General features: G+C 34.6%; 1 protein-coding gene across 3 annotated transcripts; it reads left to right on the top strand.

Annotated features, from left to right (window-relative positions):
* Positions 1 to 1,686: 1,686 nt before the first annotated feature.
* Positions 1,687 to 18,509, top strand: LOC141672376 (methyl-CpG-binding domain-containing protein 9-like). 3 transcript variants are annotated; one of them, XM_074478959.1, is made up of 10 exons: positions 1,687 to 2,263; positions 4,422 to 5,139; positions 5,292 to 6,353; positions 6,440 to 7,075; positions 7,445 to 7,843; positions 10,165 to 10,503; positions 11,543 to 11,641; positions 12,240 to 12,680; positions 12,906 to 15,035; positions 17,429 to 18,509. In XM_074478959.1, exons 1-10 carry the CDS (start codon positions 1,893 to 1,895, stop codon positions 17,741 to 17,743), a joined length of 6,510 nt encoding a protein of 2,169 aa, XP_074335060.1. In that variant the 5' UTR covers positions 1,687 to 1,892; the 3' UTR covers positions 17,744 to 18,509. The 3 variants fall into 3 exon arrangements, with proteins under 3 accessions (XP_074335060.1, XP_074335074.1, XP_074335066.1); XM_074478965.1 differs by having other exon boundaries at positions 1,688 to 2,263; positions 7,538 to 7,843; XM_074478973.1 differs by lacking the exon at positions 11,543 to 11,641.
* The last annotated feature ends 1,103 nt before the right edge of the window (positions 18,510 to 19,612 follow it).

Below are 19,612 nucleotides of genomic sequence, written 5' to 3'. Positions count from 1 at the left end.
CAAGTTGGGGGAGATTGTTAGATATATTTGATAATGTCATGGCTAATATAATTTATGTTTAAATTTCAGATCTTACTTAACAGGATAAATCAGTACTTAACTGTTGATCAGTACTTATACTGGAAGTCAGGACTTAAGGATATCAGTACTTATATTATCAGGAGATAATCATCAGAAGTTAGATATCAGAACTTAAGTGCTGAAGGATGATCAGAGAAGGACAATAGCTGATTAAAGGAAAGAAGATCGAGATAAACATAAGAAGAGATATGCATGAAGAAGGAATTCTGTGAAGAATGGAATATTTGGAAGAAAAGATATCTGATTGATATATTTTAGGAAGCAGAATTATATTCCATATCAATTAGCGATTATCTTGTAACTGTGTAGTATATAAACACAGACATAGGGTTTACACTATAAGTGTTATCATATATTCGAGAATATTATTCATTGTAACCCTAGCAGCTCTCGTGATATTTGTTCATCACTGAGAGGTAACAGTTCCATACTGTAACAGAGTTTATTGTTTCAATAAAGTTTGTTTTCTGTTACTTAATATATTAAAGTTCGATTTGATTGTATTATACACTGTATTCACCCCCTCTACAGTGTGTGTGACCTAACAATACACACCATATCTTCATCAAGCATTTATAAAAAAATTAGGTCATGCTTGCAAAGAATGAGAGAGAATAAGGAAACCAATAATTATCATTGAATTAGTGTTGTAACAGATGTGAGAAAATCATACAAATCTTTCCTTAGATAAGATGTTTAAATTTTAAAATTCAAAAAATTTCCATGTTTAGTGTTTTGATGGGTAAAAAAATGGGTAAACTTATATGGATATATCCATGGATATATAGATTTTATACTTAATATGGGTCATGGGTAAATTTATTTACCCATTGGGTAAATTTTGTGGATATATCTATGGATCTAGTGATTTTATACTTAATATGGGTTATGGGTAAAAAAATTTACCCACTTGGAAAATATGTAAAGTAAGAAGTACTCCCTCTGTCCCAATTTATCTGTCCTGTTTAATTTTTTGTGGTCAAATTGACTCAACTTTGACTGAAAATTTCATATAGTATATAATTGAAAATATGTATAAAAAATATATCACTAGAAAGTACATTTAATATGCAATTTTCAGTTTTTCAAAATAATAAAATAATGAGTTTTTATTTACGGTCAAAGTTAAGTCAATTTGACCATAAAAAATCAAACAAAACAAATAATTTAGGAATATATAGATATATAGATTCACAAGGGTGAATGACAAATTTAGCCTATTTTTACACAAAATTGACAAAAATAACCAATTTCTGAAAAGTTGGCCAATTTTGGCCGATGAGATACCCAACTGTCAGTGGAGTATTCACTTTATATAAGATACCCAACTGACAGTGGAGTATCCCATATATGAAATACCCAACTACCAGTGGAGTATCTTATACAAATTGGGATAACCACTGACAGTGGAGTATTCAATCGGCCAAAATTAGCCACTTTTTTCAGAATGACTATTTTTGTTAAATTTTTTCAAAAATCGGCTATTTTTACCATTTTTTCAATTCACAAACCCTATCCAAATGAAATTGAAGAAGGGCATTTACGTCATTTGCAGAATTTACACATCTCCCAAAGCAAAGGCACGAACTCAAACCCCGGTCTCCTAAGCCAGACTTGTTCGTTTTCACTTTTTCAATCCTCTCTCTCTCTCTTCAAAACTACGTTACCCATCTCTCTCTCTCTCTCTCTCTCTCTCTCTCTCTCTCATATCAAACACAGTTCATTTCCACAACCCTAATTTACTCCAAACCAAATTATACACACAACAATTGCGTCTCTGTATATGTGTAATTGAGTAGAGTTACAAAGCTATGGAGATCAACAGTAAATCATTTCTACAAATCGATCTCAACGAAGCTCCCCCCAACATCTCGTCACCACGCGAACCGCCCGGTTCAAACACCGGTTCAGTTGTGTGCGGTTCGTGTGGGAACCTTGAAGTGGAAGGAGAAATGCTGGTGTGTGTTAGGTGTGGAAAAGGTTTTCATATGAAATGTATGGGAACTAAGCAAAAAGCTAGTCATTGGAAGTGCTTTAGCTGCTTGTTTGCTGGTAAAGGCGGCGAGTCGAGTTCCGAGAGGTTGCGAAATGGTGGAGGGGAGGGGCTTTTGGATATGAATGCACCTCCTCCTCAGGAGGATGAGGACGTTCAGTTTTTGAGAGCTCGGAGGACTGGCGGAGGGTATGTTGCTTTTGTCGGTTTTTTTTCGTTATATTTACTACATTCGTGTTTCGTATTTGAATAATGTTTAAGCTAGTGAAGTAAATTGATGACTCTTATTGTTTTGTATTTGTTTTGTACTTTGATATGTTTCTATTTAGGTTATCTTTAATGATTTGTTTGGGTTATAATTATTGATTCTTATACTTGTTTTTGTCTTGGTGGAATGGTGGATAAAGTTTCGGCTTTGTTAAATGTAGGAGGTAATGAAGTAATTTATCACTGGTTAACATATTAGGGATGCAATGCGGGTTTTTGTTTGTTTGAATATATCGTATAATTCAAGTTTTTTGTTGGAATCATTTTATTATTGATTTAGTAGATATTGTGAATTAGCTTGATTATTGAATTGGTTTTGCGCTATTGAGATGATTTATAGAAGCTAGCTCTGAATTGACGGAGGTTACTCGGAATCCCACCAAGAAGCAATTTTTTTTGTTGCTTGGTCAGTTGATGTTTGTTATTTATGTGTCTTATGTGCATTTTGAGGATGTGAATTGTAGAGTAACAGATTGGTGTAATGTTGCTTACTTTGTTGAATGCTGCAAATCCTTTTGATCTTTTAACAAGGACCAAGATAATAATGACAGGAAGGAATTTTTCTTGATCTTTAGGCCGTTAATTCCTGAATGACTACTTTCATTCAGTTGAAAGATTAACTTTTTTTTTAATGTTTGCAAATATTAAGTAAGCACGCTATTTTCTTTCTGTGACAGTCTAGAAAAAATTATTAACAGTAACAGGAAAACCATGCACACTGTTGCAATAAATGGAGAAGATGATATCAACTTTCTTATGCCAGATTCGTGAGACTGGACCCTGTTTAAAAGGACTGGAGTAAAAAACCCGTTGATATTTGATTAGATAATGACAGAGTGGAACCATATTTTCGTAAGTGTAATCATTAAGCGAATAGTCAACAAACATGTTCCAGTATTTTCAAAGTAATGTGCTTCTCTAGTTTCAACCACGTCACGTCTCTGTATAACCAGACAGTAGCTCCTCCTTAACCCCTTTTGATTAAACTCTACTTCAGGTTCAGTAATAATTCTAATCATGATTGGAGGTTCAAGATTTCAGATACATTTACTGGTCGGGGAACATTTATAGAAACTCAGTTGTACAAGGTGAAAATATTATCAAATGTAGAATATTTGAGATCTGAAACATTGATTTTAATATATTCACCCATTGTGGCACCAGCCGCACCATCACTAATTGGCTAGCATCTTAAATATCTGGTAAGCATGTATTCTATGTATATGTTATCATGTTTGTGCTCAAGGTTTGATACGATAGTATCTTCCATTTTGTCTGAAGTGTTTTTACCGAATAACTAAACCTTCAGTCTTCACTTACAGGCAATTTAGTATATTTACACACATTTAGAGTATCTCTTTTATGCAAAATTAAAGTTTCTGATTCTGTTTTATACGGTTGTGAATCCAAGTGTAAGGTTCATGCTCTCAATTTTTTTTAGGAATCTTGGATATGGATCCAAAATTGGACACTTGTGCGGGGGCTTCACATATAAGCTTGACATAAGTGAATTTCCTAATTCCTAATTCATTTTACATTTTTAAAATTAGTGTTTTCAACCAATAATATATATCTACGCATAATTATATTTGTCACAACCTTGTCATCAGATCAATTAGATGACAGAGAAAAAGTCATCCATGGACCTCACTCTCCGTAAACAAGTTTTTATATTATTTTGAACTTATATTGCTACAAGACGAGGTGTCTAAATTCAGTATGAAATATCTGACTCAGATCCCATACCCACACGGCCACACCCATGTCATGTTCGGTCGACACAGGTATGAGGACAAAACTGAAGGGTCCGGGTAACATATTAAGCACTTAGTTTTCTTTTTTAAACATTAATTAGAATTTAAAGTTAAGTAAAGTATCCAGTCTTGTTTTTATTCAGTTCTCTAATTATGAGGCTTTACACTGTAACTATTACAAGAAGCATTACAAGCTGGAGAAACGATAGGAGATTGCCTACTGACTCATATTATATTCTTATATATTTGTACACATGTTGGCATATCTTCTCTGGTGAGAGCGTACCAGAATATTTGATAATAGTCACATCTCTTCTTGTTTGTAGGATGCAGGCTGTGTTTGGTACCTCAGTACTTCGCCATTCATTAAATATTCCAGTTGAATATTCACAATTGCAACAGATTGGAAGTGGGACTGGGAGTCATGTTCACAAGACTTCTCAAAGTGCCACAAAAGATGTGATGTCAATGTATGAAGTTCCACTTCATTGCAGATGGAACCATGATAGAATGCCAAGGGAGACAGATACGAGGTTCAAGACTGGTGCGAGATTTCAAAGTAGTCACTATGAACCACCGAAATTGCCTCCTTCGAGTGCAAGTTATTTGTATTTACAAGCTCTTAAGGATTTTATTTTTGAAAGGAGTGGTGTATTAGGTGATGGTTGGCATGTGGAATTTGACTATTGCCCCGTCAGATGCAAAACATCTGCAATTTATTGTGCTCCAGATGGAAGAAGGTTCGAGTCAATGTCGTCTGTTGCTGATTGTCTTGGGCTCGTACGGAGTGGACATGCATTTGAAGATGAGAATATAGGTGATGGAGTTCCTCCATTAAATAAAGGCCATACGAGAAAGGAGGGAGCCAGGTATATGGGTGCCAAATATAGTAGAGAAAATAAGACCGTTCGAAAGAGCATTCTTGGCGGGAAGTCCCCTCTAAGTGCAGAGATCTTGAATGCTGATATTAGATTAGATAAAAACAAAAGGCTGCCGGAGATTGACCAAAACAAGACTGATAACCCTGAATACCAACATTTCTGTGTAAGATATGCCATTTGTGTATCAATCTTTTGTTCTGCATTTACTTCCCCAAACAAACATATTCAACCTGACTCTGTCTGAATGCATAAGGGTATCCAGGATTTTTATTCTGCATGATTTTTACTGATATTTTAATTTTACTGTCATAACAGGATGGTTTTCCTGTCCGGTTTGAAGACTTGTATATTATCCATGCAGGCAAAGTTGATCTTCGGAATTCATATTATGATTCTGGCCACATCTGGCCTGTAGGTTACAAGTCTTGCTGGCATGACCGGATTACGGGATCTGTTTTTGTCTGTGAAGTTTTAGATGGCGGTGCTGATGGCCCAGTCTTTAAGGTGCAAAGGTATCCATGCACCAAGCATCATATCCCTAGTAGCTCAACAGTTGTTTGGAAGCAAAATGGGAAATGTAGAGAGGAGAAAGATAATTTGCCTTATATTGATCTTGATGGTGATGAATATACAAGTTTGCAAATGATATTAACAGAAAGTAATCCGCCGTGTCTGGATAGCAATATCTTGTCAAGTTCCCCTGCTTTTGAGGACTCTGATTCTCGAGAAGTCAATTGCAGAACATCTGGAAATAGGACTAATATTGGCCTTGGGCAAGAGGATTCTATTGGAGAATTTTCGGTGGAAGGGAGGTCATCAGTATCTGCATGGAAATTGGTCTCTGTAGTTTTTTTAGATGCTTGCGGTAAGGCATATAAGCAAAAAGGCGTTTTTAAATTTGGATGTGAGCATGGCGTATATAAAAATGATGTTGAAGCAAGTGAAAATGTTGATTTGTTATATAAGTTTTCTTATTCTGGTTGTCCTATTAATACTCCACACTTGATTGAAAGCGATGAAGATTATAAGGTTTTTTCGGAGATGCTGGTAAATTGGGTGCAGCAGGATAGATTTGGACTAGATCTTGAATTTGTTCAAGAGCTACTAGAACAGCTTCCTGATGTACATGCTTGTTCAGATTATATATTTTTGAATAATAGAAGTCCAAAGTCAATCTTGCAAACAGTTGGAAGCGGGTTTCTTGTTTCTGAGAGGAATAATGATGTGCCTGTCAAGAAGATATCAAGAAGTTCTATCCAAAGTTGCAAAACTTTTAGAAAGAAGTTAATTGAAGACTCTGAAATAAAAGCTCCTCGTCCTTTGGGAAAGACAGTTAGCTCTAGACTTCCTGCATATTTAATTGGTGATGTTCTTCAGGTTTGTTAAAAAAATTTCCTCTTTTAAATTTGAAATAATACGATTCCACATGTCACACTCTGAACATTCTTTCTACTATATTTTAGGTTTGGGAATTTTTAAGACGTTTCTCAGATATTTTAGGACTTGAGGAACCCTTCTCATTCCAGGAACTTGAGTGTGAACTTTTAAATCCATGGTTAGATGATCTTAATCCTCCACATGAGAAGATTGCAAATGGGACTCCGGATGTTGAAGATGCCAATTCCTTCAGAAACTCCCGTACTACATTAAATGGGGAAACATCAGCATGTATGGGAATGGTGGATGAAGATCCATATAAACTTACTGAAACTCATGGTAAGTGTAATGGTGTGATACTGACCAATGCTCATAGCTCACTGCTGAACTTGTTGATAGGTGAATTACTTGTCAAGATTATGCCATATGTGGATCCTGATTTTGATGCTGGAGAAATTAAGTCAAAGCGAGTTAGGAAGAAAGAAATGGAGAACTTGGTTAGTGCAAAGAAGGCAAAACTTGATTTGCCTACAATTAATGACCTCACTTGGCCAGAGTTAGCTAGAAGATACGTTTTGGCCGTGTTGTCCATGGAGGGAAATCTTGATTCTACAGAGATCATTTCAAAAGAGAGCGGAAAGGTCTTTCATTGTTTACAAGGCGATGGTGGAATCCTTTGTGGATCTCTTGCAGGAGTTGCTGCAATGGAGGCAGATGCATTGGTAGGATTCAATCTCGATCACTAGCTAATGATTTGATAAGAATAATCTACTTGTCTTGTTAAATTTGTCATGTCACATGTGCCATTTTTAACTAATCTTTAGTTTCTATTCAAATGTAAAAACTCAATGCACCCGTATTTTATGGTTACTCCCGCTAAATGTTAGATCTAGAAACAAATAATCTTTCTTCCAAATCAACATTTATGATTCCATAATCTTTTAAAATGACATTTTTATACTTGGAAATTAAAGCAACCTTGATGCTCTCTGTAATGTATGGCTAATTAATGCATCACTAGCCGCCCTTCATTACCATTATTTTCGGAATTTTTTTACGTTGCGGGGGTAACCAGTTAAATTGTTTGTTAGGAACTAGGAATGCAGTACAAGGAATTCCCGACATCTCGCTGTTGTGATACATATTCTTTGAGTAAAGGATGCTCTAATTTATGTGATCATCAGCTTCTTGCAGAGGCTACTAGAAAAATCTTTGGCTCATTGAAGAGTACAAATGATGTTTTTAGCGTGGATCAGAAACATTCTGATGCAACAGATGCTTCAAACACAACCACTGACAAAGATACAGAAGTCCCTGACTGGGCACAAGTGCTAGAACCCGTAAGAAAGCTACCAACCAACGTAGGAGCTAGACTCAGAAAGTGTGTATATGAAGCCTTGGGAAAAAATCCACCTGAGTGGGCAAAGACGATACTGGAGCATTCAATAAGCAAAGAAGTGTATAAGGGAAATGCATCAGGACCTACAAAGGTTCTTCTTTTATGATATAAGCTTTATTTTGGAATTTTGTTTATGTGTTTATAATCGACTGCATTAAGCTTTATTCGTTATTTAATTTAAGTGTCTTTTGGCAAGTTTTGTAATCTGGTGCCGGACACCTAAAGTTCTCAGATTGGTTAAAATAATTTGAAATTTGTTTTTTCTGCTACCTATTTGAATCTTTTTTTCTCTACCAAATACTATAAAAGAAAGATAGGAGACCAGATGAATTCTTTAAGTTCACACTGTCTTTTAAACCTTTGTTTGCATTGCATTAGGTAGCATTTTTAAGTGTCTTTTGGCAAGTTTTGTAATCTGGTGCCGGACACCTAAAGTTCTCAGATTGGTTAAAATAATTTGAAATTTGTTTTTTCTGCTACCTATTTGAATCTTTTTTTCTCTACCAAATACTATAAAAGAAAGATAGGAGACCAGATGAATTCTTTAAGTTCACACTGTCTTTTAAACCTTTGTTTGCATTGCATTAGGTAGCATTTTTAAGTGTCTTTTGGCAAGTTTTGTAATCTGGTGCCGGACACCTAAAGTTCTCAGATTGGTTAAAATAATTTGAAATTTGTTTTTTCTGCTACCTATTTGAATCTTTTTTTCTCTACCAAATACTATAAAAGAAAGATAGGAGACCAGATGAATTCTTTAAGTTCACACTGTCTTTTAAACCTTTGTTTGCATTGCATTAGGTAGCATTTCAACTTATGCTCTATGTTCCTTTCCATAGTTTAACCAGGGATGGTTAAATTAAATATGATTGTGATTTATATAATTATACTAGATTAAATCTCATGCAATGCACGGGTTCCGTTAATATTTAAATAAATTTTAAATTTTATTTATCCAATCATATATTAATTTTAATATATTTATATAAATATATATTAATTATAGATTTATAATAAAAATAATAAAAGAATTAGGAAGGAGCTGTGATGGTAGTTTAGTAGGATAAGTCTTGGTCGTAGTTTAGCGGGATAAGAGCATCTCCAAGGCTATTATCTATATTCATATTCATTTGCTAAATTAGTACAAAATAGATATTATGTAAAATTTGTTGAACCTGGAAGCAATTATACTTCAATGGTATTAGCTAAAATGATTAGCTATATTTGAAAAGAGTTTTTTTTGTTATTTTCAAATTTCAACAATTATATTAAATGATTGTTTTTAATATATATATATTAGTGAAGAAATTATTAATAACAAACTAATTATTTTTTTAGTGAATACAAGTGAAACTAAAATATAAATTAATTAAAACATATTTAAGGATATTTTTCTTATAATATAAACATCAGAAGAATTAGTTAAAAACATTATGTATATATATTATAAAATATTTAACAAATTTTATTATTATATTAGTTTATTAATAATTTTAAAAATATAAAATATATATTAAATTTTTTATATAAGTATTTAATAAATTTGGTTAATAATGGAAAACAATATAGTTATTCATAAAATAATTTCACACTTCACATTACATAAAATTAAAATAAAATAAATATATATGTGTGTGTGATAAACAAGTATATATACATCAATATCTGCCCTAGGTTAAAGCATGAGAATTCTTCATTTTAGAGGGAAATAAAGCTGATGATAGAGTTTTTTGAGAGGGAAATGACGTGGAGTTAATATAGATGATGACTCTTCAATCAACAAATTTGGCGTGCTTAGTTATCAGCATCTAAAAATATACCTTAGAGGTGTGTCCGTTGGAGTTGTGGTTTTTTTACATATCATCTATATTTTTGAAATTATTGTTGCCACGTAGGTTTTATTGCTAACAGGTGCATCCCCTTGGAGATGCTCTAAGGAGACTATATCTAATAACTTAGCAATTTAGTAGTTTAGCATGTGTATAACACTATTTAATTTTATTTTTAATAACCAAAATAAAGGGATGACCGTTGAACCAAAATATGCCCCATTCTGGTTATTATATTATAGTATAGATATAGATTTCCGATTTTGCAATTAGTTTGTTTACCATAGTGTTGTTGGAACACTTTTGAGTTGAAAAACACTCTGGTTTTTTCACGATTTTATATTTAAAAATATCTTAATCTGAGTATTCAGCTATTAAAGAGTTTGGTATTATGTAGGAAAGTTATATATATTTATGTATGTATTCTAATATACACAGAATGAATTTAGTTTTAGCTTGTATTGTGCATGTTATTTGCACAAATTACTCAGAGAAGATTGGAGTTGCAACATATATGGATCGGCCATCTTTCTCTGTCATGATGTTCTTGTATTGATTTAAGTTTGTAACTTTGATTACAATACAGAGAGCAGTTGTCTCGGTGCTTGAAGACCCTAGGTGTGAAAAGCTACAACAAAAACCCGAGACAAAAGAGAAAGGGACGACTGTTAGTATTGTCGTATCTGATTTGTTAATGAAACAATGTCGTCTTGTTTTACGGCGTGCTGCTGCAGCAGATAAAGATAGGGTTTTTTGCAATCTTTTGGGAAGAACACTTCTGAATCCCAATGACAATGATGAGGAGGGACTTCTCGGATATCCTGCAATGGTTTCTCGTCCATTAGATTTCAGGACTGTCGATCTGAGATTGGCTGCCGGAGCCTATAATGGATCACATGAAGCTTTCTTCGAGGATGTTCAAGAGGTACATGTTTTTGCTAAACATCAAGAGAAGAAATTTTTTGAAAGACATGGATGGTCATATTGCCCATTTTAAAAATCATTAATTGCACTCGTATATGCTTCAAAATTAAGTCCATTTAGATTACTATCAAATTCTTTGCGGTGCGCCAATGATATATGCTTTTTCCGTTAATATTTTGAATAAGAGTCTGATGTATTAGTATTCAAAATGGTCGATTTGACTATTGCAGTGGATTATAGTTAATTAGATTGGGACCAAGGATATCTGCAGCTACTCTCGTCTCTCGGTGTTTACTTCCTGACCAGCAATAATATTGAGCTCTCTTACCTTTCTTCATTTGTCATTCCCTTTGATTGTGTGGTTGATGTAGCCTGTAGGACGCTCGTTGGAATGGAATATGTTTTAATTATAGAAGTAGCTAAGTAGGTTAAATTACCCTACATCCTCTAAGCCTGGGATTTCTGCATTTCGGAATATAGCAAAGTATCAATTGTAATTAGCATATATTATAATTTTTTATCATGTCTATTTGGCACTTGGGGGTTGCACAAGTATTCACATATAAATGAAAACCGAAGTTTGTTCTGAAAATTAAGAATAGTAGATGTCTAAAAATTGTAGTTTTTCTTATATATAAATTGAATTATAATTTCTTCCAAGTCCATTTAGCAAAAATGAAAAATATATTTATGTCTGGTAAATATGTGTAGTTGATATATACCTATTTTTCATAATGTTTATTAGTGGACATGAACAGATAGATTTTCAGTAGACATTTGGATTCAATGTTACTTAAATGATAAGTAGCAGCATATAATTAATGAATTATTGAATATTTACGCCACGTTCAATTAATTCATGATTGAGAAAATGATTTATATATGCGGTGTGATTGAGCCTGCATTCACACTATTTACCGCATTCCGCATACATAACTCTATCAGCTCTGGTTTATGCTATTGCTTAACAAGTTTTTCGAATGTTGTGACTCTTAATGATGTACCAATACTTTTAATATATATATTCCTTTATTCTGTAGGTGTGGTATAATATTCGTAAGGCATATGGAAATCATTCGAAATTGACTGATCTAGCTGAAACATTGTCCCGCAAATTTGTGGAGATGTATGAAGAAGAGGTCAGCTCAGTTTGCTCCATTTACATTTTCAGATTATTATCGCCTATACCTGTTATTAGTGATTATTCTTTTACAGGGAAGGTTACCAATTTGATAAGCATGCTAGAGGAATTCAGACAAACCTCCTAGCTAAAAAATCTGTAATTTGATAGATACAACATTGCTTGGTCTACCATTTTTACTATATTATTAAATCAACTAAAAGTCATCACAATGTATTCTAAACCTTACTGCAGCTATGTGTTAGATTCTACAGTTTTTTTTTCATTTTCGTTATTTGTCACTTTTCCATGCAAAAAACTCTAGCTAATGCAGTTTATCTAGAAGTATTTATAAGGAAGCACTTGCTATGTTGAGTTTTGATCACATTATAGCACTCTAAAGTAGATTTTCTAAGGCTAACTAGCCTTGTTTGGGAATGTTATAAAGTATCGTGTTCAGTATCTGTACTAAATCCTAGTTTAAAACAAAAGCCAGAGTGGTTTTCTTTGATATTGTTGGTCTCCGAAGTCATGTATAGAATGTCAACCATACATCTTCTGCGTTGTCCGTACACATGCCTTGTTGTCTAATCTTAGTTTATTGATTCGTTCTCTAGGTTCTTACACTGGTCCACAAGATAAGGGAGAATGCTAATACCAACTCTCTAAGTGACGAATATAAGAAAGAGTTGATTGATGTGCTTGCATGTGCAACTGAGTCCTTGCTTCCTAAAGCTCCCTGGGATGAGGGAGTTTGCAAAATTTGTGGCATGGATAAACATGATGTTAGTGTTCTGTTGTGTGATACATGTGATTCAGAGTATCACACGTATTGCTTAAATCCTCCGCTTGTGAGAATTCCAGAGGGAAACTGGTATTGCCCTTCGTGTATTGCTAGAAAGGGGATTTCTCATGGAGTTTCTTTTGGTACTCAGATCAGCAGTCTATGCAGAAGAAAGAGATATCAGAGGGACCTAACAAACAAATATTTGGATGCACTGGCCAATATGGCAAAGACGATGGAAACCAGAGAGTATTGGGAGTTCAGTGTGGAGGAGGTTTGTCACCTGAACTTTTCGAAGTGGCAGTCTATCTCTCATGATAGATTCTAACCTGTGAAATAAGATTCTATCACAGATGCACATTTCTCTCTCTCTCTCTCTCTCTCTTGTATATCTTGAAGATTTCACTTAATGTTGCACCCATTATATTGCTAACGTGATATCTATGCAGCACTTGCACGCTGATTGAGTATGACTAATGTGCTTCTGTTGTTAATGCAGCGGATTTTCCTTATCAAAGTCTTGACTGATGAGGTGCTCAACTCAGCCATCTTCCGCGAGCATCTTGATCTATGTGTCTCGGTCTCTGCTGATTTGCAGCAGAAATTACGTTCTTCTACTTCTGAATGGAATGTTCTGAGATACAAAGAGGAGATTCTGGCAGCAAAAGGTGCAGAGGTGCATCGGAGTGAGTCAAATCTATTGTACAGACAAAAGAGCCCGTACGTGTCAGAAAGTGTGATGGAGAAAGTCTTTCCCCCTGGCATCCAAATTACAAAGGCAGCTGATACATGCGTTCAATTTCTTCATCAACAGCATGCGAAGGATTCGATTCCAGATCCTCCGAGCTGTTCTATACAAGCACATCCCATTACTAGAGGTAATAACGAAGAGCATGGCTTCTCTATGTCCACATGGCTTCACAATATCAAATCCTCCGCAGACAAAGCTCAGACCAATATGACCTTGCGGGAACAAGAAAGTGGTAGTTGTAATGGTTCTTTGCTATCTACCGTTCAAGTGATTCCAAGCCATATCTTATCTGACACCATTCGTGCTGATCCAGCTGGGATTATATCTTCCATGAATGTGAATTTCTCAGAAGTCCCCGATCTAGAGGCTAGCAGTTCCCTGAAAAAAGAAATTTCTAATTTGCAGAACACGATTGCAACTCTGGAGTTGGACTTGTTCAAGGCTTCTGTTCGGAAAGAGTGTCTAGGAAGGGATTCTGTCGGAAGATTGTACTGGGTATTTGGGTGCATTAATTCGCCACAAGCTTTTGTTTATGGGAGTTCGGTAGAACAGAGTAAAATTCAAGAATTTACTCAACGGAATCCATGCATGAGGAATCATGTTCTTGTAGTAGAGAGTCCTTCAACCTCAAAAGGAATAAGCTTTTTTAATATGCATCCAGCTGAGCAAATTATGCATAGTCCAGAATCTTCTTCCTGGACTTGTTATCAAAGTGATTCTGAAATTCAAGAGCTCATTTCGTGGTTGGGAGATGATGAAAGAGAGAGAGAGCTAAGAGATTCTATCTTACATTGGCAGCGGATGAAACCCCGTGATTCAATTGATGTGAAGAAACATTTCCGAGGTGAGCATCAAGCAATTTCCTTAAGTTCAACCCCTAACGAGAAATTTTTGGATCCTAGCTTTCTGGTCACGAAAGCTTTCACCGTTTTAGTAAAGAAGCTTGGTCCTTGCCTACAAATGCAGACCAGTGATAATTTGAAGCAGCAAAAACACAAAGCCGAGACATGTTTCCATGGCAGAATTTACAGATGCGAGTGCCTGGAACTATTGTGGACTTCTAAACAACACTGCCTCAGGTGTCATCAAACCTTTGCAACCCGTGAAGAACTTGACAAGCACACCAATGGGACATGCATCATGAGCTTGGCTGTCCCTGAGAGTAATAAGGATTTGCCAAAAAACAAAAGGGTGAGAAGTGAACCTTTACTTGAGGATAACTCTGATTTAAGAAACGCCAAGACATTAAAAGCTGAAAAACAAAAAACTGTGTCATGTTTTAATGAGCAAAAACATTCAGGGTGTCCATTTGACTTCGAAGAGATCGAAAGAAAGTTTGTTATTCAGAACTCCCTCACAGAATTGATAAAGGATATAGGACTGATTGGTTCTGCGGGGACCCCGTCATTTGTTCCACAAGTAGCACATTATCTGGTTGACCCTATCTTATCCTTGGTCCCTACAAGTCCATCAGGCCCTTCTTCAGAACTTGAAAATCAGCAAAAAATTTCAAAAAAAAGAATAAACGCGGTAACTGGTATGAACACTGGTCATAGTTTTAGTACATCTAGAAACCCGGAGAATGGTGCGCTTCAAGAGCCATCAAAAGGTGGCAAATTAAGTTTTAGGTGCACGAGTGGAGTGGATCAGTTATCTGCTACTAAGAACATGCTTTGGGGTGGCAAGGGAGCTATTCTTCATGAATCTTCACGAAGACCGATAGTAGGTAGGCTTTCTGCAATTCTGAGGCAGCTCAAGATTAACTTGCTTGATATGGATGCTGCATTACCCGAAGAATCTTTAAGACCGTCGAGGGCAACGTTTGAGAAAAGACGCGTCTGGCGTGGATTTGTTAAATCTGCAGAATCCATATATGAGGTTAGTCATATGCTAAACTTATCATCCATAATTTTGTTTTCCACCACCCCCTTTTGCACTTGATATTCTCACCGACTGCATAATAGTGCTGAAGTTCCCTGATTACAGATTCAAATAATCATTTTCATCTGATTAGACAAAGAGCAATAGTCTTAGCATTGAGTAAGGAACTCATATATCCTTGTACAGTTGTACTAAAATTCTAGATCATTCAGCTTATGCAGACTATTGTAGGTTCTACGTCAGTCTAATCATGACCGTTCATAAAAAGTTTAGATTAGGTGTAAAGTGTCTTTTGTTATGTGGACTATATTTCGTAATTCATTTCTATTCCATGTAATCACAGCTGATTTCTGTTGCACCTAAAATTTAATGTTGCCTATCTTTATATGCCTGCAGTTTGTTGAAGCTCACCAGTCAATTTATTTTTGTCACTATTAGTTCTAGATATTATCATGAGCAGACTTGGACACTGTAGAAGTATTGGGATTCTAGCGGCGTGTTGTTTTTTGTGAATTATTTTAAAAAGAAAGTATTACTTTTGATTGTTTTTTAAAAGGAAGTATTTCTACCTAGGACTGGTTTAAAACTCACTCTTATGTTCTGAGGAAAGAAATCATTTGATGTTGCCAAAATTTTTGTTTGTTTTTCAATAATTTAGATAATCTTCTAAGTAATTACCAATATACTACCATTGTTACTATGTTGTTGACATCATTAACATGTCACGTAGTAGCTCTCGGACAACCAGGATATTATATGTTCATTACAGCCCAAACCCAGAAAAAATGAAACAGGCCTGCAAGCCCTGATTTGTGAATTTCTTCATTTCTTGTTTAAGAAATTTGAAAGACGGATCTTATCTGTGTTGAGGGGTTAATCGAGTCGAGCCGAGTCGAACAATGCCAGGCTCGGCTCGAGCTCGATTATAAATGTTCGGGCTCGAACTCGAGTTTGAACGAGTCTTAATTTTCAAGCTCGAAGCTCGGCTCGTAAAAACCTCGATAGGCTCAAGTTCGGCTCGAAAGCTCGAATTGATTTCACCAACTATTCACAAAAACTCGAAATATGATTGGTTTGGCTCGACTTCGATTAAATATATACAATATAAATAAAATATATTAAAATAGTTATATTAATATATATATTATATTAGAAAAAGTAATAGAAGCTTTTTTTTTTCTTTGACTTCTATCCTTGCCTAAACTGTGTTCCTTCTTTTTCTCTCTTCTGTCTTCTGCTCAAGAAACACGGTGGTTCTTACCTGATTAGTCTCCAATTCTTCCACTATATATGTCTTACCACCAGCTATTACTTATTTATGTATCTATCTTCTATGTGGAATCTGTCCAAGGCAGAGGCCCTGGGCTCTAAAAGGAACCCGGGTGCAGCCACCTAACTAGACTGAACATCGGGTGATGTGTGCAAGGTGCTCAATCGTTGTTTATCCCAATCACAGAGGTCCAACCTATGGATACTTGCTGAACTCTTATCTGCTCAATATAATCCACCCAACAGCATTAACAAGTAACCTTCAAAAAATTGCATTTGTATTATATTCTCTAATTCAAATATAATCTGACAACTGCATAGTATAACTTTGTAAGTTCAAAACTTGTTTCACTTGTATTTGAAATATGAAGTTCTACCAAATAGAAACAGGGGCTTGTAAATATTTTAACTTTTTAAATTATTTACTATTTACAGTAGACGACCTTTTAAATTTAAAATATTACACTCGCATCGATGTTGATTTATATATGATGAGCCAAGTGATTAGGTTAGAAGTGGTTGGCAGTGTATAACATGTTACTCTCTGTTGGTAAGCAGAAAGCAACTAGGCAATCAGTTTGTATTTTATTATTTTCATTTTTACCGGGAAAGTGTGTACAGTAAATCATGGAAGCTAGTAGACTTGGAACAATCTGTTACTCAACATCTTGTCATGACTGTTAGCAGAGAACTTCGGTTTGGCTTCATACTAACCTTGAATCCTTGATCACTATGGATATCAATGCAACTCTTTTTGGTGATATACTTGGTTGAAAGTCTTCGATGTTATAGAAATGCCTTCATACTTTTCGCCTACTGTTTTTAATACTTTTACTGTTTTATCTTGGCTATAGTGTGTAGGTCCTGCCATATCCCGATTTTGTGCTGCAACTTTTACAGTTAAATCATATAAACATTAATAATTGTGCAATTTTTTATATGTTATGCCCTTTAAACAGGACTTACTACAACAATTCTGCAGCAAATATATATAGAATATATTATGCAATTCTTGGATACTCTGCTCTTTATACAGAATTTTGAGCTATATATTATTCTCTTTAGGCCTTCCCTCAGCGGGCCATATTTAGAATCCTGACATAATTTAAATGATCTTTCAGATGATCCAAGCAACAATTGTACTGGAGGATATGATCAAGACTGCGTACTTGAAAAAGGATTGGTGGTACTGGTCATCACCTTCAGTTGCAGCTAAGATTTGTACAATATCTGGCCTTGCTCTTCGCATATATGCGTTTGATGCAGCCATAATATATGAAGACAATGTCCCAAGTCCGGAACCATCAGAGGTGTGCAAGTCCAGTAGAGAATCTCCTTCAAACTTAAATTTGAAAACTTCCACGACTCCAGTATCCAAGGATGTCAAATCAGATTCACCAGACCTTCCTAGACTAAGGAGTAGAAAAGCAAGATAAGAAAAGACTCGTATTCCTTCACAGAAAGTGTAAAGACCTAAAATTGCTGAATGCCATATGCATTTCCGAAAAAGGCATATCCAATGCTCACACTGTAAAGCTTTGGTAGTGCTCAGCAAAGGAGATTTTGTAGTCCGTAGTATGTAGAGCAGAAGCCAAGAGGAGTTGGTGATTGGTAGAACATAATCTACCTTTATCAAATTAATATGGTTACGAAACTGACCCGAAGATAGATCTTTCAAATCTGAAAAAACAACTTTTCAGAAGATACAATCTTCACTTCCATACCTGTTGTGGCTGACTTGGAACCTAAGAATTGGCATCCCTCTGATCGGTATCAACAGCTAGCCTCTTTAGAGTTGCCCTGTAAATTCTGGACTGCTCAACATTAGAAAATTAACCATTATATTTTATATAAAATGCTGTCTATAGTTCTGTCTACAAAATGGTGAATGACCTGCAGAGTGAGTTATCTACATCTCTAAAAACAAGGCTTCTCCAGATCGTTGCTTCATCTTTCAATCACTGGTCGGCCTCCCAATCATCATGCCTTACAGTTTGACGATGAACGATTTTTTTGAATCTTTTCAGCGAATTACATGTGGGGAAGTTATCAAGCACCGGATTCCCCAAATCAAAGTACCTGTAATATACTACTTGATATCATATGAAAATTGTAAAGGGTTTTGAAACTGTCAATGGCAGTGTGAATTGTTTTAGCCAATTTGTGAAACAGTGTTCTAAGTGTTTCATCTCTTCATTATTATCAATCCTTCCTGAGAGTAGCCCAAAATTCTCAAGGACGAAGAATAAATACTTGCGAGACTAGCCCAAAATTCTCAAGGGGACACTAAGAAAACTATTGAAAAATAATGAGAAAATATGTTCCAAATTACCTTAAGCAAAAAAATAGAAAATATATATAAACGCTTCTCAATTTGAAATATATAATTTTTTTATGTAATCAATGAATAATTATAAATAATGTTATTGTCAACAAAATTATATTATAAAAACTTGTTTTTAAATTATTTAATTATATTCATATAGTTTTCAATATTTGTATTATATATCAACTTTTATGTATTATTATGTTAACGATTTTATTGTGATTACTTTATTAATATAAAACTTTTAAATTTTATGTGAGTTTGTTTTTATTTTAAAACAAATATATTAATATTAATAATATTAATTATATTATTGTTAATAATATTCATGTATTTCCATAAAAACAATATAATAATATATTATGCATATCTTATATAAAAATTTATATAAAAATGTAGTGAATAAAAAGATAGTGAATGTGTGTATATTAGGATTAAAACGTGGATATTAGGTTAGAGTGAGTGTTTTCTGTTTTCTCGTTCCTAGTTATAAAATGTTCCTAGTTATAAAACTGTGTTTACATTTTTATAATTTTCATTTTAAAAAATATGCAAGTTGAATGCATATATAAATTATTCTATTTTCTAAGAAAATATTTCTAGAAAAGTAATGAAGTAAATAGCCCCTAAATACTCCTGAGAAATGCGTAATCTTAGACGTTTTTACCAAATTAATAGTTGATACTCAAAAATACGAGGGGAACTTGATGTATAGGCATATTGTAATTTGTCAACGCAAAAATTTGTGGATGTACTATTAGATGTTCATGGATATGTACAAGGTGATATTTGGGATCCGTTTTGAGTACCAGTCCCTAACATTTACCATTTTCCATTTGTGAAATGGAATTCTACCGTCTCTACAGTTTTGTCATTCTAATCTCTAACCTGACACTAGTCAAACAATCGCAAGGACAAAAATGAAATACTTGTGGGTACCTAACACATTTAGCAGATTTTTTAAATTGAAATTAATAAT

This window comes from Apium graveolens, chromosome 1 (genome assembly GCF_009905375.1).
Source record: "Apium graveolens cultivar Ventura chromosome 1, ASM990537v1, whole genome shotgun sequence".
Classification (NCBI taxonomy): Eukaryota; Viridiplantae; Streptophyta; class Magnoliopsida; order Apiales; family Apiaceae; genus Apium; species Apium graveolens.
This window is presented reverse-complemented; position numbering and strand designations above follow the sequence as displayed.